Consider the following 21,107-nt stretch of genomic DNA (forward strand, 5'->3'; position numbering starts at 1 on the left):
GTGTGACATCACTGGAAACATCACAAAAGCAGGCGTGGAAACTTCAGGTGGTGGTCGCTAGGAGACCAGCACAGAGTGAAGGAGGCCTCAAACCAGTTTTTTATTCTCTGATGCCTAAGGTCCATAACAACTCCTGGCAGAGATGATAGTGACTAAGAAGTGTTTGACAATACATAGGATCCAAAGATCTATTGCCAGATTACCTGCTTTGTTGCCCCTGGTAAGCAGGACACAGTAGGCAAGGCTCGGACACAAACAAACGGTTCCTTTATCGTTCATGTATTCTTTCTTCCGCCTCTTGCTTCCTTTCGATCTTGCCTCCCTTCTCTTTCTCTCACCACCCTCTCATTCTTCCTATGGGGTCAGGAGTGAGGGACCTTTGGCACTCTGGATGTTGCTGAACAGCCATCACCCCTGTCATGGGCCACACTTCTGGAAAATGAAATGTTGCCCACACCTGTACTGCAGCTCTCAAGAGACACGTGTCTGAAATACAAAGTTGGAAAGGGCTATAGTAAGGATGCAACAGCAGCAGAGGGATATCATCATCATCATCTTGATATCAATTCTTTATTCAGAAGGGACTCAAGGTGACTTACAGACAGTGGCGTAGCGTGGGTTGTCAGCACCCGGGGAAAGGCAAGTAATTTGCGCCCCCTAACCCGTGGGTTTTAGCACTCGAGCCAGGTAGGGGCAGAGAGCTGCGAGCGCGCCCCCCCCAGATGTTGCGCCCGGTGCAGCCGGCCCCCCCTGCACCCCCCACGCTACGCCACTGCTTACAGATAAAATAGAAACAGCTGAAAGCATATATTAAAAACAGTCATTCAGTCTGTCAGTCAACATTATTATTATTATTATTATTATTATTATTATTATTATTAGCCGCTCATCTGACTGGGTTGTCCCAGCCACTCTGTTTTGTTTTGTTTTTAATTTATTTATTTGGTTTTTCAAATTACAGTTTTACAATCACATATCCCACATACTACTTAAAAACAAGATTCCAAAGAATCTCCTGGACTTCCTTCCTCTGCTTTGTGGGTCCTGTTGTTAGTCATTTCCTCCTGCACCTTTTATAATAATCCAAATCTTTTACATCTCCGTTATATCTAAAATTCACAATTAATCTACAAGTGTTATTCCAATCCTACTAACAATTTTAACAATTTACAATGGTTTTATAAATTATAAATTTCCCCCATTCTTTCTTAAAATTTTGGTCTTCCTGATTTCTGATTCTTCAAGTCATTTTTGCCATTTCGGCATAATCCATCAACTTTATCTGCCAGAGTGGCCCCAGCCACTCTGGCTGCCTCCCATCAAAATAATAAATGCTCTCCATCATTGTACCAATCACCACCATGAAAGCCTTACTGTTCTCTTAGGATGGCTTGATGTGGGCTTTCCTCTTTCCTCAGATCCTTGCCAAGATATGCTCCGCATCCTTCTACAGAAGCACCTACTGCACCTTGTGCTTTATCAACTTCATGCTGCTTGTGAATGTCATGGTGACTCCCTTATGGCTCCGACACGACTATGTGGATGGCTATTTTGTTTTTGGATTGTGGGCCATATGCAACCATCAGCTAGAGTGTGATGATGTTTTTCTCCCTGTCAATGGTGAGAGACACAAGACTGGTTTCCATTTTATTGAGTCCCAGGACAAATGAGTTAGGAATGATCGGGGCTGTATACAGTCAGTTCCATGTAAATTGCAGGGGATTGAAGATGCGCTGTTCACAAGAAACTGGCTATCATGCCATAACAGTACTGATGCTCTTTGAGCTGGGGGTGGGGGGAGGTTTGCTGTGTTTTTGGACCTTCCTTGGGGGTGTGGCTACAGGGTCTCCCATTATTAGCTCCTGCCATTCAGAATTTACCAGTACAGTCATACCTCGGGTTACAGACACTTCAGGTTGCGTTTTTACAGGTTGCGGACCTCCAAAAACCAGAAGTACCGGAACAGGTTACTTCCTGGTTTTGGCGGTCGTGCATGCGCAGAAGTGCTAAATTGCACTTTGAGCATGCACAGACGCGCCGCTGCGGGTTGCGGAGGCTGCGGGTTGTGAACGTGCATCCCGCACGGATCACGTTCACAACCCGAGCGTCCACTGTCCACCACAGGATATGTGAAATGAGCCAGTGAGAGAGCTTCATAGCTGAGTGTTGACTTGAACCCTCACCTGTCCACTCCTAGGCTATGTTCACACCACACATTAAACATACTATGACACCAGACTTTCCAAGTGTCCCTATTTTTCAGGGACAGTCCCAGGTTTATAGAAGCCATCCCAGGTTCTGATTTGATCCCAAAATATCCCGCTTTCCCTTAGGATATCCCCATTTTCATCAGAGAAGTGTTGGAGGGTAGGGAATAGGATATCCCTATTTTCATCGGAGAAACGTTTGGAGGGAACATCTCTCTTTTCATTGGAGAAGTGTTGGAGGGTATGTGACACCACTTTAAACAGTGATAACTTCCCCCAAAGAATTCTGGGAGCTCCAGTTTGTTAAGTGTCCTGAGCTATCAGGAGAGACCCCTATTCCCCTCACAAAACTATAATTCCTGGATTTCCCTGGGCAGAGCAATTGCTCTGGGAATTGTAGCTTTGTGAGGGGAATAAGGGTCTCCTAACAACTTTTAGCACCCTTAACAAACAATGGCTCCCAAAATTCTCTCCCAGAAGCCATCACTGTTTATGATACTGCTTTAAATGTGTGCTTTGCATGTGGCCTAAAGCACTGCACTGCTCCAACTTTAAGTAACCTGATATGGTATAAGGCAGCTTTATATATCATTAATTCTTTTCCCCTCCTTTCACTTCCTCTAGAATATCTGCATGTGGTTCGTCTCCTTTTGATACTAGCCTTAATCAGTGATTTCGTTGCCCTTTTTTTGTCATGGGAGCTTCTTGCTCGGGTCATGAGAAAGGTGGTATCCGAAAGCCTGCTTTCTTCTGTGGCCCACTTCAGCGCAGGTATTGTGTAAGCCATAATAGCAATACATGATAGAACAGCACTCCCGACCCCCCATCCCCCACAAACCAGCTAAAAATCACAGAGCAGTGAGCCTTGGAAGAGTGTTGATTCAGGATTGGAGAGAAAGGACCGACTGTGAACACTGCAAAAGGGAGCAAATGAGAGAGGAGACAGTAAGAGCTGTTTGACAGTGGAATTTGCTGCCAAGGAGTGTGGTGGAGACTCCTTCTTTGGAGGTCTTTAAGCAGAGGCTTGACAACCATATGTCAGGAGTGCTCTGATGGTGTTTCCTGCTTGGCAGGGGGTTGGACTCGATGGCACTTGTGGTCTCTTCCAACTCTATGATTCTATGATTCTATGAATCCTGTGCCATACGGTGAGGCCTCCTCCCTGAGTGATAGTCTTTCCCTAGAGCAGGTGTGGGGAGCCTTTGTCCTTCCAGATACTGCTGAACTACAACTACCAACAGCCCCGTCAATCATGACCAATGAGCAGGGATGATGAGAATTTCAGTTTGGCAACATCTGGGTGGAGGGAACAAAGGTTCCCCACACTTGGCTTGGAAAGCAGGAGGCAAGTAGCCTCTAAATTCCCAGGGCTCATGAAGGCCGTTATGTCAAGCAAATTGGCTTTATAAATAACTGAACACTACTTTGGTAGGTGTTGTCCCTTGTTTAAGCCATCTCTCTCTCTCTGTGTGTGTGAATTAAACAAATTGGGACAAGAAGGTCAAAAGTAAAAATGGATCTTATAAAAGAAAATAGTCCATACAATTCATTTCCTTTCTCTGTTTAAGCCCCAGCTTTGTACACCGAGTGCTGGCAGATATAAAAAATACATCTGTATGCACATGTCTGTATGTTACTTCTCCTGGTCAGATATCTTTAAACCCCTTTCACTTCCCCCCAACTTATGTGAAGACCTTGGTTTTCCTATTTCAGTCAGAAACTCACGCATGTGAATGAACAAGGCCAGGCTGAGCTGGTCATTTCTTATGTCAAGTGCCTTCCTCCTCCTCCTCCTCCTCCTCCTCTTCCCTTTATCACTGACAGGGATGCCCAGAGTAGCTGGGGCAACAAAGCCAGATGGGCAGGGTATAAATAAGAAAGTTGTTGTTGTTGTTATACAGGTATGTGCATTGCTCATGCATTCATATTCATGTCTGCTGAGAATAATGCCTACTAAGGTCCATGGGACTTACTCTCAAGGAAGTGAGAGTAGGGCAGGGGTCAAGTATCTGTGTCCACACATTGTTGGACTCCAGCTCCCATCGGCCCCAGCCAGCGTAGCCAGTGGTTGATGGAAGCTGCAGTCCAGAAACATCTGGAGGGCCAAAGGTTGCTCAGCCATGGAGTATAGGGCTGACTATGTGTGATTTTAAGTTGATCTTGGGTGTTTGGGAACCTCATGTCAACTATTGATGGATATGTATGTTTAAGGTGTCCATACCAGATAATTCTGAAAATAAAATTAAGGCATCCAGAAGAAGAGGGAAAGGAGAATGGGATCACCACAAAGCCTTCTCTTGTCCTCCTTCTGCCTGCAGGTTTCTTCCTGCTCTGTTCTTTAGTGGTTACATACAGCAAGCTTGCAATTGAGGTTGATTCAGATGGGACTCATGCAGCACCATACCTGGGATTCTTTGCAGGGTGCTTTGCCTGTTTCCTGTGTTTCCTCTTAGGTAAGTACAGCCCATACACAGGAGTGGCTCACCCATGCAGTGGGCACCCCACAGGTGGCAGAGAAATGGCAGTTACCCTGCAAGATCTCACAAGCCTGCTGCCATTGTTGTCATTGTGGGAGCCGCCGTGACACCTAGGTAAAGGGGGCAGCAGTGGGAGCAGCAGCAGAAGAAGAAGAGTTTGGATTTGATATCCCGCTTTATCGCTATGCGAAGGAGTCTCAAAGCGGTTAACATTCTCCTTTCCCTTCCTTCCCCACAACAAACACTCTGTGAGGTGAGTGAGGCTGAGAGACTTCAAAGAAGTGTGACTAGCCCAAGGTCACCCAGCAGCTGCATGTGGAGGAGTGGGGAAGCGAACCCGGTTCACCAGATTACGAGTCCACCACTCTTAACCACTACACCACACTGGCTGCACCTTCCCATTTCACATTAGGCAGCAAAACAGGGCACTCCAACCCTGCCCAGGCACCTTACTTTTCAGAGGGCAACCCTCTACTTGAAGAGTTGACTGGCACAAGCCCACTTTTAAGATTAGGAGCCGTCAGAAGGGAGAGCTGCAGGAGACTTGGCGTTGCCCACCACCAATGAGCAGCACAACAGCCATGGCACTCCTAGGGGATGAGGTCCCATCAATCCACCCCCACAATAAAATATTTGAGGAATCCAGAACCCTGCAAAGTTGGTGGCCCTTGCCATTCAAATGGTGTGTCATCTTGTGATTGATTATGTGGGGCGGGGCTTACCTGGGCCCCCATTATTTTATTCAAGTTGGCACCCCTGGTGAGCAACACCTGTTCAGCAGTGTAGTTTGTTAAGGGTGTTGGGAGTTGTAAGGAGACCCTTGCACAGTGCTGCAATTCCCAGAGTTCTCTGGGAAGAGGGATGGGCTTAAGCCGCTCTGAGAATTATAGCTCTGACACCTTTGCTAGCTAAATAAATCAAAATCATATAGCTGAAATTCTAAAATTATTGTTATTACTTGCTTAGTGGATTCTGAACAGCAGTCTTGTTGGACTAGTGATGGCTTTTTTATTTTCTACTTCCCCTGCACCCAGGAACCCTGAGTCTTCTGCAGCACAGGAGGTGGTTCTTTGGAAATAAAATAATGAAGATCTAAATAACACCAGCCGTGGGTTCAAAGGGCATTACTGTTGGATCACATGCGCAGTCTTTGGGCTGTACCCATCACTGCAGGCATTCTTCTCCATAAGCCACATACCAGTTCCTGGAGCCTGTCTGGAAAATGGAAATTCTGTGTGGTGATGTCACTTAACAGAGTCACTGGAGATGTTGAAGGACTTCAGCAAGATACACATAGCAGCATTAAAAATAAACTGTTTGTCAAATAGATGTTTCTCAATCTGATATGTAATGCTATGCACACTCACTTTATTATTCAGTTTCTCGTGGCTAGTTTTGGCTCTGCGTTAATTTTATTCAAAAGCCCGCACCTCTCCAAATGTTCACTTCTGGCTAGGGATGAGGGAGAAAGTCAGTTCAGTTGTCAGCATGAACAATTCACTTTCCAAATCAGTACATGAACTGAAACACAGCTATCCTTTGAAATTTGCACTTCTCTGAAGTTTGCAATATTACTCCAAACCCACAATGGGTACAGAAGTGTGTGTGTGTAGAGAGGTAAAGTGTACATCAAAATGCTTATGTTGGGTAGAATGGCAGAAGAACATGCATTATATAGTAGGAAGCTGCTTGAGATAATGTTACTAATTTGGCAAAATTGCAACTACGAAGAAACTATGAAGCAAACACAAATTTCAGGAGGATTTCCCATGTTCTCATGTTTCACGTGGAAACAATTTTTTTTAAATCACATTCTGATGTGGAAATGTGAATAAGAAATTGAGAGAAACTGGAATTGATAGATTCAGTAACCCATATTTCTGGACAACTTTGCAGTACTGGTGAACATGAGGGAGAAATTTGATTCAGTTCCTAGTTAGAGGCAAGCTTACCTCTCTTGCCTTTTGCACAATGATATGTGAGCAGGAACACAGCCATCCTTTTAAAACATGCACTTATCTGAATTTTGTAGTACAATTCTGGAACCAAGCAATGGCTACAAGGGAGGCTTTTTCTGACATTGGGGGGGGGGGGAGAGGAGAGGAAGAGACGAGAAGAGTTTCCAGGCCCAATTCGAGGTGCTCACATGGATATTTAAAGTCCTAAATGAGGACCCAAATATCTGAAAGACTGCCAACAGACCCTTCTGAGTGCTAAAATCATCACATTGGCTACCTGTGCTATGAAATCAGAGGCTTCTTTCATTCTAAAGAATGTAGGACAGCTAGTAAAAGGTAAAGGACCCCTGGACAGTTGAGTCCAGTCAAAGGCAACTATGGGGTTGCAGCACTCATTTCTCTTTCAGGCCAGGGGAGCCAGTGTTTGTCCACAGACACATTTCCGGGTCATGTGGCCAGCATGACTAAACCGCTTCTAGCACAACTGAACACTGTGATGGAAACCAGAGCACATGGAAACACTGTTTACCTTCCTGCCACAGTGGTACCTATTTATCTACTTGCACTGGTATACTTTCAAACTGCTAGGCTGGCAGGAGCTGGGACAGAGCAACAGGAGCTCACCCCGTTGCAGGGATTTGAACTGCTAACCTTCCGATCAGCAAGCACAAGAGGCTCAGTGGTTTAGACCACAGCGCCACCCACTCCCCTAGGACAGCTAGTACATTGTTATTAAAACATGACTTTCATTGTTCCCATGGGAGCTGGGGATTGTTAGGTCTAGGCAGAAAGAGGGGTGTGTGACATCATTGGAAATATCACAAAGGCAGACATGGAAACTACCCAGAATCATGCTTGCTAGATGAGCAGCACAGAGGAAAGGAGGCAGTGTTCCTGTGATCTGATGCTGAAGGACAGAACCAACTATTGGGAGAGATGATACTGAGCAATAAGGTACATCCCAATCCACAGACCCGAGAATATGCTACCAAATCACTTTGTATCTTGCATCTGGTCAAGAAGACAGAGTAGGCAAGACTCCGGCAAGCTGCTCCTTTCTTCACAAACTTTTTTTCAGCGGCAGTAATGCTTCTGAATACTAGTAGCTGGAAACTGTGGGAGAGGAGAGGGCTCTTGTTCTCGGGTCCTGTTTGAACGTTTCCCTCAGGTATCTGGTTGGCCACTGAGAGAACATTATGCTGGTCTAGATGAGATAGTGGCCTGATCCAAGAGGCTCTTCTTGTGTTCTTAAGTTCCATATAGTTCTTGCCCCTCTGCCTTCCAGTCTTTTGCCCCCCTTCTCCTTCCTCTTTACCCTTTTCTTCTAGGGACAAATGTGTGGAAAATGAACTGGGAAGCACAGGCAGTTGGCATCCTTTTCCAGGAGCTGAGGGTCCCACACACTGCAGGGTTTAACAATCAATCCCTCTTTCAGGGAACTCTGAAAATGGTACCTCTGCATGGGGAGGAAAGGGGTTTTCCTAACATCTCTCAACACGCTTAGCAAACCACAGCTGTTGGATCCTTTGGAATAATAATAATAATAATAATAATAATAATAATAATAATAATTTATTTATACCCCGCCCATCTGGCTGGGTTTCCCCAGCCACTCTGGGTGGCTTCCAACAGGATTTTAAAAAAATAAAAGATCAAACATTAAAAACTTCCCTAAACAGGGCTGCCTTCTGATGTCTTGTAAAAGTCAGACAGTTGTTTATTTCCTTGACATCTGAAGGGAGAGTGTTCCACAGTGTGGGTGCCACTACTGAGAAGGCCCTCTGCTTGGAGGACGCTGTGTCTGTTTAATGCGGCATGATATTGCTTCAAATGTGTAGTGCAGGTAGGGCAGGTGGAACTCTGTTCAGAAGAATCCCAGAGCAGAGCAAACTAATGCTAGTTTTGTCCCCATCGGCTTTCCAAGTTATGTTCCACAAGGGTAAACACTAAAACTAAGGAAGGCCTGGAAACTGACAGATAGTGCTACCTCTCAACTGGTTTGAAGTAAGAAGGCAGGCATGTGAGGATTTTTTGAGGGCAGACTGAGGTTTCTTGGGCATTTCCCCATTCTTCCAAATGGACCATTCTCTACTGAGGTGGACCAAATAGTCTCATTCCGTATAAGGGAGCTTCCTTTGTTCCTATGAGCACCTCCCAAACCACCTTGCAAGTCCAATGGCACAGAGAACACATCTGGTAGGAGCCTATGGAGTGCAGGACATGTGCCATTCATCAGGCCAGAGGGCTGATCCTTTAAGAAACTCTAGTAGTTCAAAAGGAGACAGAGCCTAGACGAGGTGGGCTGGAGTGTCACCATACCAAGCCTTATTAGAGTGCATTGCTCACTAGGAGGTCTCCATGGTACTGAAACAAGCAACCTGTATTGTTTTATCACCTCCTTCCTGTTACCAGAACAGGACAGTTCCCCACACCTGCTCTGACATATCAATGTGATGTCTTACTATTTTAAGGATGCCTGATGATGCTGGACTCCCCCCCCCCCCCCACTTTCTGCAGGTCCTCCTCAAGATCTGCCAGGCAACTTTCCGGGAAAAGACATACTTTACTTTGTGCTGCATCAACCTCACCTTGCTCGTAATTGTCATAGGATCTCCCTTAATGCTATGGCATCATTATGAAGATGCTCAATATTTAATGTTGGGATGGTGGACCATATGTGATCAGTTAGGATGCGATGCCATTTTTGTCATAAATGGTAAGTGGCATGCTTGGCTAATATTGGGGATGGGTGGGGAGTTCCTGGGCCAAATGGGTAATCGTTAATTGATTATCAGGGCTATAAATGGTGCAGTATGCTAAGCTGAAATTATGCATCCTATGTTAGCAACACTATCACCAGAAAAACAACAACCAACTGAGCAAATTAATGCACATTTTAAACTGCATACTGTAGTCTGCACATTTCTACTACTTTGCCAAATTTAGGGTCGGACCATTGTAGGTAGGCGGCACACTGAGATTTTTCTCCCCTCCATCCAGCACTTCAACTAGCAGCAGGGTAACATGTGCCTCCATCATGAGCAAGATCCAGTTGATCTATTTTCTTAGAGATGATTCGTGGGGGCTCTGCTACCCAGTAGGCAGAAGTCAAAGGCCATCAACCAGGGAGGACAAAGAGAAAGAACAGAAAAATGCCACCTGGATAATTCTGGCTCTATAGAGACACATTGTTACTCCTCTTCTTGATACCAGACTTGAGTATGGTTTTGATCATGAAAATATTTTGAAAGCCATGTGAGAGCCTTTGGGGGCAATACAGAGAAGATATAAGTATTCTAAATAAGTAAATAGATGTTGTGGGAAGAGCAACTCCCACCAGAGCCACAGCAAGCAGGCAGGGGAGGCCAGATTCATTCCTCTCCATCATGATCCCAACAAAAAACACCTCCATCTCCTCGGAATGAGGTGGAGCTCTCATTGAGCTATTGCTGACAGGTTTATTGTTGCTTTTGATTGGTTATCTTTCACTATGCATTTTCTTGTTTGCTGCTTTGCACATTTTATATGGAAAGGCAGAACATCCAGTTAGCAAAGACATTTTGCTCTTAATTGGTGTCCATCCTTTAGCTGGGCTGGGATCAGATGTGGCCTTTTTTAGTTGTTGCAGGATGAGTATTTTTAGGTATTTTTTAATTAAAAAAAAAATCTTTTGTGCATTTCAATTTGACATTCACTGCTTTTTTTTAAAAAAAAAAATGTAATTCTCTCTGAGACAAGAAGAATTGCTTTACACGACAGATATTAATCATGAAATAATAAAACACTCTCCAGGGACATATCATTTGGGGGAAAGGCTCAGGACCTCAGCACGACGGTCAAAGCCAATGATCTGAAATGAGATGTGGGAGGGTGGCCCAAGACATTTTGGAACCTGAGGCGGTCCCCAAAATGGTGCTCGCCTCCCTGCCAGGGAAGAGGGGTGAGGCAAGATCTACATCAGGGGCAAGGTGGGAGGGGATTCTTCTGCCTGAGGCAGTCAGCTCACCTTGTCTCATGGGTGGGTTGGCTCTGGGTATTGGAAAGGAGTACCTTTCAGTATTACAGTGGAGTGATACTGCTTGGAACAAATCTCCAAAAATCTAGGAAGGAGGATGCAGAAGGTCTTGGACACACAAAATTCTAGTTGGGGCAGAAATGGGGTGAGGAACATGTGGTCCTCCAGAGGTTGCTGGGCTACAGCTCTTATCATTCCTGGTCATTGCCCAGGGTGGCCGGGGCTGGTGGGAGTTGCAGTCCAATGACAACCAGAGGGCCACAGGTGAGTCACCAGTGGGTCAATAGCCTGAGTTAGTCTAAGGAAGCTTAATATTTAATAATTGTTTTGTGTGTTTTTAAAAAAATCCTTCCAGGATATATGGAGGCTACTCAGATCCTTTCAATATTAGCTGTCCTTATGAGTTTAATTGCTGTGGTTTCATCACGGGATCTCCTCTCTCGCCTTGCAACCGTGCAGATATGTGAAGCCCTGATTTCTTCTCTGGCGAACTTCAGCACAGGTACGCTTGAAAGCATGTGGCACTGCCTCTGAAACCTCAGAAACCAGAGGTCTGGGGCCAGGGAGAGATGGACACCATTTACTGCAATGTACGCCTTCAGTGCCTCAAATAGCATCTTGCTCCTAACTAACAAAAAAAAAAAAAAATAAAGCATACTAAATCAGAGGAAATATGCAATTCCGCACCATTGGCATAATATATAGAGGTGTGTGTGTGGGGGGGGTGTCATTTGAATCCTTGATCAGGATCAACTGAGCACAGAATTTCTATTTTTAATGAGACATTAAATAAACCTTGTTGATTTAATTGAGTCAATGTACACATTGGCAGATGTTCTTGATTATAGTGATACATTCTTATAATGTTTTTATTTTATTTATTTATTGTATTCATATCCCACTTTTTTTCCTCCAAGGAGCTCAAGGGGGTGTGCATGGTTCTCCCCAATCCTCATTTAATCCTCACAACAACCCTGTAAGGTGGGTTAGGCCAAGAGACAGGGACTGGCCCAAGGGAACCCCGTGAGCTTCGTGGCTGAGTGGAGAATTGAACTCTGGTCTCCCAGGTCCCAGGCTGACACTTTAACCACTATACCACACTGGCTGTAAATGTACACAGTGCCTGATGTCCATAGTAATGATAATAGATCAAAGTACAGTCGTACCTCGGGTTAAGTACTTAATTCGTTCTGGAGGTCCGTTCTTAACCTGAAACTGTTCTTAACCTGAAGCACCACTTTAGCTAATGGGACCTGCTGCTGCTGCTGCACCGCTGGAGCATGATTTCTGTTCTCATCCTGAAGCAAAGTTCTTAACCCGAGGTACTATTTCTGGGCTAGTGGAGTCTGTAACCTGAAGCATATGTAACCTGAAGCGTATGTAACCTGAGGTACCTGAGGGATGCAGTACATTATGACGATTATATTTATATTGTGCTAGCTGCATACCTAGAACATCATAAACAACAAGTAAGACAGGTCTTTACTCCACTGGAATTTAGAATTTAAAACATTTGATGAGGAAACAGCAGTGGAAGGTGGGAATGGCGTCTTGGACAGACGTGTGATGATTTTGATTACATGAACTTTGGAGTTGCATGCATATATGAAATCAGGTGTGCAGGTAAAGATGGTGCAGAGCCAACAGAGGATTTGCAAAGCACTGTGAACAGCACCCCACATAGCTCTTTACAAACTCTGACAACCAGCCAGTTGGGTGCTTGAAGAGAGTCCTGCATAGTGCTTTGAAATCCTGACAACCAGCAGCAACACGCCAGCATGGGATAATGGGTGAAATTGTTTAATGGCAAGGGAGACCCCTGGTCAGCTGAAGATGGTGGAATGTTGGAAGAGTGGAGGAGATGAACAGGGACAGAAAGAGAAACCAGGCTCCAAAGGCAAGGAGGGACACACATCACCCCAACGCTTCTTTCCCTTTGCCTGCAGGAATCATCCTGGTGTGCTCTCTGGTGATTACAGACATGAAGCTTAGAACCGAAGTAGATACAGATGGCACTCGCCTCACACCTTTCTGCGGTTTCTTCCTAGCTTGCTTTGTCTGCATCTTGTGCTTTCTCTTGGGTGAGTACACAGGTGGGAAGGAGTGGGATGCAGGTGAAGCTGGGAGTCTAGGAGAGCTAGTCTACAATCTCACCTGACATGGTCATGAAGGTAGATTTCTCAGGGTGTGCTGACCCCTAGGATTTCCCCAAATGCAAGGGACTCCACATAATTTGTGGGAGTGAGAGACTGAATTTGTGCATTGATGTTGTTCTTTTTCATGTTGTTGTTATTGGAGTGCTAATCTAGACAAGGACACCATAATGAGACATGGCAAGGTGAAAAGGTATCTTGTTCTGTGAAAGTTCGTGCAGATTTTCAGGCAGACTTCCTGAAGAAAAGTTCACAAAACTAATGTGGAAATTGGGGGGGGGGGGCACTTAAGGCTGGGAAATTTAGAAACAGAGAGTATCTGAAACTGACCAGTCCCACATGACACTTGATACAAACAGCATGAAATACATAAAGAGAATAGAGATGAATTTACATACCAAAAGGAAGTTCTTGCTTTACCATCTGCTTCCTCATTGCTATTGAAGATAGAAGGGTTTTGGTTTGCCATGCCATTAATTTAAAGAGTAATCTATTACACAGAAAGAGGTCAAAGTTCCAAGGGGTCGTCTGCATAGAACTCTCAGTAGGGAAAAGCTCACCTTTCTCTAGGCTCCCTATAGAAACTGCAATATGAATGGAAGTGACTTGTAGATTCTGTTTCCCTGTTTCCACAAGAAGGTGTTCACTGAGCAAAATGTTACCATGCTGGCCAGTTAGAAGAGGAGAGATTTATGAGCATTAAAGCGGTCCTTGATTTGTTGAAGCTTTCAAAACAAACACATCACCAGCAGTATCATTAGTATGGGATAAATAGGTTCCCATAACCTTTTTCAAAGCAAAGGTTGCTTTTTTCCAGCATTCCTAGGAAAGATGACAGGGATGCTGGTGGCACTGTGGGTTAAACCACAGAGCCTAGGACTTGCCGATCAGAAGGTCGGTGGTTTGAATCTCCGTGACGGGGTGGGCTCCCATTGCTCAGTCCCTGCTCCTGCCAACCTAGCAGTTTGAAAGCACGTCAAAGTGCAAGTAGATAAATAGGTACCACTGTGGTGGGAAGGTAAACGGTGTTTCCATGCGCTGCTCTGGTTCGCCAGAAGCGGCTTAGTCATGCTGGCCACATGACCTGGAAGCTGTACGCCGGCTCCCTCGGCCAATAAAGCGAGATGAGCGCCGAAACCCCAGAGCTGGTCACGACTGGACCTAATGGTCAGGGGTCCCTTTACCTTTACCTTTAGGAAAGATGACACTATGCACAATAGGAACTCATAGCGACCTTATGCTGACTCAGTGCTTTTTCTCCCCTCGGACAGTGACTCTCAGTGGCTACAGACGGGACTTCCCCTCCACCAGTTTTCAGCTGGGGGTTGCTGAATATTTTTGCAGGATTGTTGAGTGTGTGCACACTGAGCTATGGCTCACCATTTCAGCATGGTAGTGTTCTTTAACATGGGCGGGTTGGCTGAAGTTGTTGGTGCTCACCTGAAACTACTTTGGTGACACTGTCACCTAGGCATCTTTGTTGTTGTTTAGTCGTTCAGTCGTGTCCGACTCTTCGTGACCCCATGGACCAGAGCACGCCAGGCACTCCTGTCTTCTGGGCATCTTTACTAGTTACAAAAAAAAAAAAAAAAAAAAAAAGCACCATGAAACAGCCAAGTTGCAGGACGATTCGTTATAATCCGCTCTTTCCCCCTTTTCCAGGCACACAGAGCCTGCTGCGGCACTTGGGCTTCACTTCAGCAGAGGAGAGGTTGTGCGTGGAAATATCCCCAGAGAAGAGTACACACCACCACACAGAGCTGCAATTGTAGACCATAGTCCATATCTACAACCACAGACGTTTCCCTATTGGAGCTAAACATGGGGCCCTGGAACACGATTGGATAATGGTTTAGGATGGTCTGCCTTGGCCAACTTGGTGGCCTCCACATCTTCCCGGAACAGCTGATTACTTTACTCTCAATTTTTACCCACATCACTTTTACTCAGCAACATTGAAAAATAAAATAAAATAATAAAAACAGTTGACATCTGAATGTTTCTCAGTCAGAGGCAAGACAACAGATGATCACATAATTCTCCAACACCTCATGGTTATTTTTTGTCTCTGTACTAATCAGTGCTACTCAGGGTTATCGGTTTTTCAGTCTTGCCTGTTGCCTCATATGTAGGCAGGGATTGAGTTGGCATCTCCAGGCTGCTCCCCCAACCATGCCTGCCTCATACCACCAGTCCCATCCATGTTTGCACCCGTTTTTGCTGGATGTAGTGACGTCTCATGGCCAGGACAGCCCCTAACTACCTCCCAACAGGAGGAATGTAGGAACCTGCCCATTCCAGTTATCTCAGTTTCCTCATATTTCCAAGCTTATAGCCAGTACGGCTTAGTGGTTGGAGTGTTCAACTAAGACCTGAAAGTTCATAATCCTCACTCAGCCAGTCACTGTCTCTAAGTCTAACCTACCTGTCAGGGAACTGCCATCGGAAGGAAGGGAAGTGAAAGGGCTCACACAGGTTGGGAGAGACTCAGCAGCTGAAGAGGGAACCAGTAGGGGGAGAGGAGCTGAGCTGAGGGAAAGGGAGCTGGAGGGATGGCTCAGAGACACTTCCAGCGAAAACAGTGGGGAGGTTTCAGGACCTCCTGTAGGGACACCCACTCCTCGCCGGAAACTGTCACGCAGAGAGTCCAGAAGACGTGTTTCCGTTAAGGAGCTTTTATGTTGGAAGCGATTCCGAAAGCAACCACTGTCGGAATCTGCCAGCGACTGACGGAGCCATGTTTAAGGGGCTCCGTTACAGACAGAGGTTTGCAAACTTGACCAAACTCTGAGGGACTAGGATTTTACACACAAGCAGCTCATCGTCCCATCACAGCATTCCGACAGTCTTCGTGAGCAGCTTGTGCAGGAGAAGGCATCATGAGCAACCCAGCCGGAACCGGAGAAGCAGGAGCTGGAGCGGGTCCAAGCCTGGAAGAAAGGTACCGGGTGTTGGAGGTCCAGCTAGCGCTGCAGACGGCGAGGCTTGAGGAGAGGAGGGCTCAGGATGCAGACAAAAAGGGGAAAGACACCCAGCTCGTCAGAAAGGTACCAGGATTGGTGCAGAAGTTTGGGGGGGAGCCCAAAGACTATCATGGCTTTCGGACAGAGATGCAATATGCCCTCAATCTGCAGTTTGATGAATTCCCTGACGAGGAATCACGAGTGGCTTTCGTGATTGGGCATCTTGAAAAGGGGGCGAGAGACTGGGTTAGACCCCTGATGGCAGCGAATAGTGACGTCCTAAAGGACACGATGAAGTTCTTTCGCGCCATGGATCTGATGTTTTCCAGCGATATTGAACAGGGAGTGGTCCGCAGACAGTTAATGGCTTGCAAACAGGGGAGCCGATCTGTCCGTGAGTACTGGACTGAGTTCACCATGTTGATCCATAAATTGGGGTGGGATCTATCGGCGGAACCCATTCAAATGCTCTTTGAAGAAGGGCTTTCTTCGGCTGTGAAAGACGAACTTTCCCGGGCGCCCAGGGCGGAGTCTATGGACCAGCTGACCAAATCAGCGCTGACCATAGGAGCGCGCCAGGAGGCGAGAGCATTGGAGAGGCGGGAAGGGAAGGGGGAACGTTGGAAGGAGTTCCGCATTCCAGACATTCCAGAGCCAACTTTCCCGCCGGCAGAGCCGATGGAAATCGGAACAGCGCGCGCGCGCACAGTTTCAAAGCCCAGTGAGGGGGAAAAGAAGGAGGGAAAAGGCGCCCGGAAATGCTATCTCTGCCAACAGCCAGGTCACTTTGCCAGAGTCTGCCCCCAGAGGAAGGAATGGCAAGGGATGGTAGGAGCTGTGGAGGGAAGAGAGGAAGAAATACCGAAGCAAGTAAAAGCCAACGCCTGGCTGCCACCGTCGGGGCACAGCAGCCAGGCCAAAGAGCAGTGAAAGTGCCCACGCCAGAACCTCCTAAACCCGCCCTAGTGATAGAAGTGGCGCTAGAGCTGCCAAACGGACACCCTCTAAAGATAAAGGCGCTGTTGGACTCAGGCAGCTCCTGCAATTTCATGAGCAAAGAGTTTGCAGCTGAACACCAGATACAGACGATCCCTTTAAGCAACCCCCTGCAGGTGACCACGATCGATGGCAGGGAGCTGTTGGGAGGAGAAGTCAGCTTGCAGACCGTCCCAATGATAATGAAGGTGGCAAGGCACACCGAACTGATAGCGTTTAATGTGGCCACCTTGGGAGGAGCTCCCATTATATTGGGGATGAGCTGGCTAGCGTTACATGATCCGCTGGTGGGCTGGCATCAGAGAGTGGTTTCTTTTGGTTCAGCACATTGCTTAGAACACTGCAAAGAGGGAAAGGGTTTGGCAGGGGCCCAAGCCACCCTAGCAGGGACTGAAGTAACGGAGAACGTGAAGGTACCACGACAATACGCAGATCTCCGCGACGTCTTCAGCGAAAGGGAAGCTGACCAACTACCCCCGCATAGACCCTTTGACTGTCAAATCAATTTACTCCCTGGGGCACAGCTCCCTGTAGGCAAGCTGTACGCCATGTCAGACAGAGAGATGCAGGAGCTAAGAGAGTTCATTGACAAGAACCTGAAGAGAGGGTTCATCAGAGAGTCCAGGGCGGTGGGGGGCAGCCCAGTGTTTTTTGTGGATAAAAAAAACACGAACAAGCCGAGGCTTGTGTGTGACTTCAGGGCCTTAAATGCAGTGTCAGAACCAGTGGCTTTCCCTATGCCCAGGATTGACGACATTTTGACAAGGGTCAGGAAGGGAAAGATTTTTACTAAACTGGACCTAAGGGGGGCGTACAACCTGATACGAATAAGGAAGGGGGATGAATGGAAAACCACCATGTTCACCCCTTTGGGGGCATTTGAATATTTAGTTATGCCCTTCGGCCTACAAGGAGGCTCCGCGTGCTTTCAATCGTTTATGAACCACGTCCTGGGGCCTTTGCTTTACAAGAATTGTGTGGCCTTCTTAGACGACGTGTTGGTGTATTCTGAGAATGAGGAGCAGCATGTGAGAGACGTCAGAGAAGTGTTGAGCAGGCTGCAAGCCAACCAGCTGTGGGTGAAACTGGAGAAGTGTCAGTTTCATACCAAGGAGGTGGAATTCCTGGGGTATCGCCTGTCAGACAAGGGATTGGCCATGGATCCCGGCAAGGTCCAGGCGGTGCTGGAATGGAAAACACCCAAAACAAGGAAGGATGTGCAGAGGTTCCTAGGATTTGGGAACTTCTATCGTAAGTTCATCCGAAACTTTGCCCACCTGACGGCGCCCATTACGGACTGTCTCAGCAGTAAGAAGAAGTTCGTTTGGACTGAGGAGGCGGAGCGAGCATTTGAGGAACTAAAAAGGGCCTTCGCCTCGGAACAACAACTCCTGCATGTGGATTTACAAAAACCGATGAGAGTGGAAACTGACGCATCAGACAGAGCTATTGGGGCGGTGCTTCTGCAGCCAGGGAAGGAGGAGTCAGAGTGGAGACCGTGTGCCTTTTTTTCGCGAAAGCTGAACAAATCCGAGAGGAACTACACGGTGTATGACCGAGAACTACTAGCCATTCATGAGGCGTTCCGGAGATGGAGGCACCTGCTAATTGGCGCACAACATAAGGTGCAAGTGTGCACTGACCACAAGAACCTAGAGTATTGGAGGACGGCACGAGTGCTCAACCAACGGCAAGTGAGATGGGCCCAGGAGTTCTCCAAATTTAACTTTGAGATTTGTTACGTGCCAGGCCCAGAGAACATTAGGGCGGACGCTCTCTCACGCAAACCTGAATATTTGGAGGGGGAGGGAGCACCCGAAGAGAGACATGTCATTCCAGAGGACCGCTGGGTGTGTGGGGCGGCATTGGTGGGACAAAGAGAACTGGTAGAGGAAACAGAGAATGATGAATACGCCCAGAATAAGCTCAGAGGTCTTAGGGGTGAGGGAGAGGAACCAGGGGGTTTCGAGGAAAGAAATGGAGCTTTGTATTACAAAGGGGCACTGTATATCCCTGAAGGAGACTTAAGGGGGAGGGTACTCAAGCAGTTGCACGACAGCCCCACGGCGGGGCATTTTGGACAACACAAAACCATGTGGTTGGTCACCAGGGAATTTTGGTGGCCTAAGGTGAGGGAAGATGTACGGGAGTATGTAAGAGGGTGTGAGCAATGCCAGCGAGCCAAAGGGGAGAGGCGGGCACCGGCGGGGCTATTAGAACCCTTACCAACCCCAGAACGACCTTGGGAGGCAGTGTCGATAGATTTTATGACTGATCTGCCGAAGTCCAAGGGGAAAACAGCCATCATGGTGGTGGTAGACCTACTAACAAAGATGTGCCACTTTGTAGCCTGCTCGCATGCAGTCACGGCGGAAGAGACAGCGAAGTTATTTGTAGAACACATTTTTAGGTTGCACGGGGTGCCATTGAGGGTGGTCTCAGACCGAGGAAAACAATTTACTTCCAGGTTCTGGAGGAAGCTCATGAGCTTACTGCAGGTGGAGGTCAACTTTTCGACTGCCCGGCACCCTGAAACCAACGGGCAGGCGGAAAGAGCAAACGGGGTCCTCCAGCAATACCTGAGGTGTTATGTCAATGACAGAGAGAATGACTGGGTAGAAAAGTTGGCGCTGGCGGAATTTGCCTACAACAATGCCGAGAATGTGTCCACAGGGATGAGCCCCTTCTTGGCTAATTATGGGTGTCATCCCAGGGCTTTCCCAGGGGGAGAAGGGGAGAGATGGGGTGTCCCGGCAGCCGAGCATTTTGTAGAAGAAATGGAAGCAATCCATCGTCAGCTCCAACTCAACTTAGAAAGGGCGAAGGAAGAATACAAGAGGCAGGCAGACAAGAACCGAAGGGAAGGTGAAACCATAAGGGTGGGAGATAGGGTGTGGCTGTCAACCCAAGGGTTGCCGTTCAAAGGAGGTTGTAAGAAATTAAGACCCAGGAGATTGGGTCCCTTTGAGGTCATTCAACAGGTCAACCCAGTGGCTTTCAGGCTCCGGTTACCCAACCACATGAAACTGCACCCAGTATTTCACAGGTCGTTACTGTCACCGTATGAGGGGGGACGAGAAGGGATGGCCACTCGGGGACCGGTCATAGAAGAAAGGGAATGCAGCAGCCATGTGGCAGAAATCCTCGACGCCAGATGGAAGGGGGATCAGGTGGAGTATTTGGTAGCGTGGGAAGGAGAACCGGAGTCAGAAAACACTTGGGTAATGGCAGAAGATATCAATGACGAGGTATTGATAGAAACGTTCCATCAAAGGTTCCCAAGGAAACCTCAGCCTGTGGAGAGGTTCCGGAGGGAATACTTTGGGACCACCGATGAGGAGGAGGAGTTGGAAGGATTCTCGGAATCGGAAGGGGAAGGGGAGATGGACTCTGAGGAGGAGGAGTACTTCGAGACCAGGAACCGCAACAGGTGGAGAGAAGTGTTCGGGACATCGGAAGATGAAGGAAGTTCATTCCGGGGTTTTGCCTCCTCACCGCCCGTAGAGGAGGGGGCGAGAGGGGATGAAGGGGGCCCTGGAGGGGAGGTGGATGTCAGGGAACTGCCATCGGAAGGAAGGGAAGTGAAAGGGCTCACACAGGTTGGGAGAGACTCAGCAGCTGAAGAGGGAACCAGTAGGGGGAGAGGAGCTGAGCTGAGGGAAAGGGAGCTGGAGGGATGGCTCAGAGACACTTCCAGCGAAAACAGTGGGGAGGTTTCAGGACCTCCTGTAGGGACACCCACTCCTCGCCGGAAACTGTCACGCAGAGAGTCCAGAAGACGTGTTTCCGTTAAGGAGCTTTTATGTTGGAAGCGATTCCGAAAGCAACCACTGTCGGAATCTGCCAGCGACTGACGGAGCCATGTTTAAGGGGCTCCGTTACAGACAGAGGTTTGCAAACTTGACCAAACTCTGAGGGACTAGGATTTTACACACAAGCAGCTCATCGTCCCATCACACTACCTTACAGGGTTGTTGCAGAGATTAAATGAGGAGGGGGAGAGCCATCTATGCTACCTTGAGCTCCTTGGAGAAAACATTGGGGATGTAAACACAATAAATAAACAAATGAAAATTTCAGTTCTCCACTCTTCTGCTGCAATTGCAACCCCCCCCCCCGTTTTGTCGTTGTAGTTATTTTTAAAAGCCCTTATGTCAATTACCATTTTAGTGTGAATTTCTCCCGAGGAACAAAAGAGGATGTCTCCTAATGAAAAGCAGCTGCTCTGGTCTCTCTCCTCGAGACTGTTTTCCTGGATGGAGGGAAGATTCCATGGCAGTTGGAAGCCAAGACTCTTGGAAGCTGGGCCGCCATTTTGTTGTTAGGGTCATGACAAGA

The 21,107-nt window shown here is 47.3% G+C and overlaps 2 protein-coding genes and 1 long non-coding RNA gene across 4 annotated transcripts; 2 read left to right on the plus strand and 1 right to left on the minus strand.

The window, feature by feature from the left end:
• The first annotated feature begins 39 nt into the window (after nucleotides 1-39).
• LOC308484437 (uncharacterized protein) lies at nucleotides 40-6,011 on the plus strand. The gene is made up of 5 exons (XM_081019399.1): nucleotides 40-220; nucleotides 1,419-1,620; nucleotides 2,832-2,978; nucleotides 4,526-4,660; nucleotides 5,719-6,011. The coding sequence occupies exons 1-5, from the start codon at nucleotides 143-145 to the stop codon at nucleotides 5,778-5,780; spliced, it is 624 nt and encodes a 207-aa protein (XP_080875525.1). The 5' UTR covers nucleotides 40-142; the 3' UTR covers nucleotides 5,781-6,011.
• Nucleotides 6,012-7,443: 1,432 nt separating this feature from the next.
• Nucleotides 7,444-14,794, plus strand: LOC308484442 (uncharacterized protein). The gene is made up of 5 exons (XM_081019404.1): nucleotides 7,444-7,596; nucleotides 9,160-9,358; nucleotides 11,013-11,159; nucleotides 12,604-12,738; nucleotides 14,473-14,794. The coding sequence occupies exons 1-5, from the start codon at nucleotides 7,579-7,581 to the stop codon at nucleotides 14,580-14,582; spliced, it is 609 nt and encodes a 202-aa protein (XP_080875530.1). The 5' UTR covers nucleotides 7,444-7,578; the 3' UTR covers nucleotides 14,583-14,794.
• LOC308484551 lies at nucleotides 11,062-21,007 on the minus strand. 2 transcript variants are annotated; one of them, XR_013989969.1, is made up of 4 exons: nucleotides 20,932-21,007; nucleotides 14,251-14,378; nucleotides 13,209-13,535; nucleotides 11,062-11,285 (listed from the first exon to the last, which is right to left on the minus strand). It is a non-coding gene; the product is annotated as an uncharacterized lncRNA (long non-coding RNA). The 2 variants fall into 2 exon arrangements; XR_013989970.1 differs by lacking the exon at nucleotides 11,062-11,285 and having other exon boundaries at nucleotides 12,752-13,535.
• Nucleotides 21,008-21,107: the final 100 nt, after the last annotated feature.

Source organism: Podarcis pityusensis (genome assembly GCF_964106645.2).
Source record: "Podarcis pityusensis genome assembly, chromosome: 8".
NCBI classification, from domain to species: Eukaryota; Metazoa; Chordata; class Lepidosauria; order Squamata; family Lacertidae; genus Podarcis; species Podarcis pityusensis.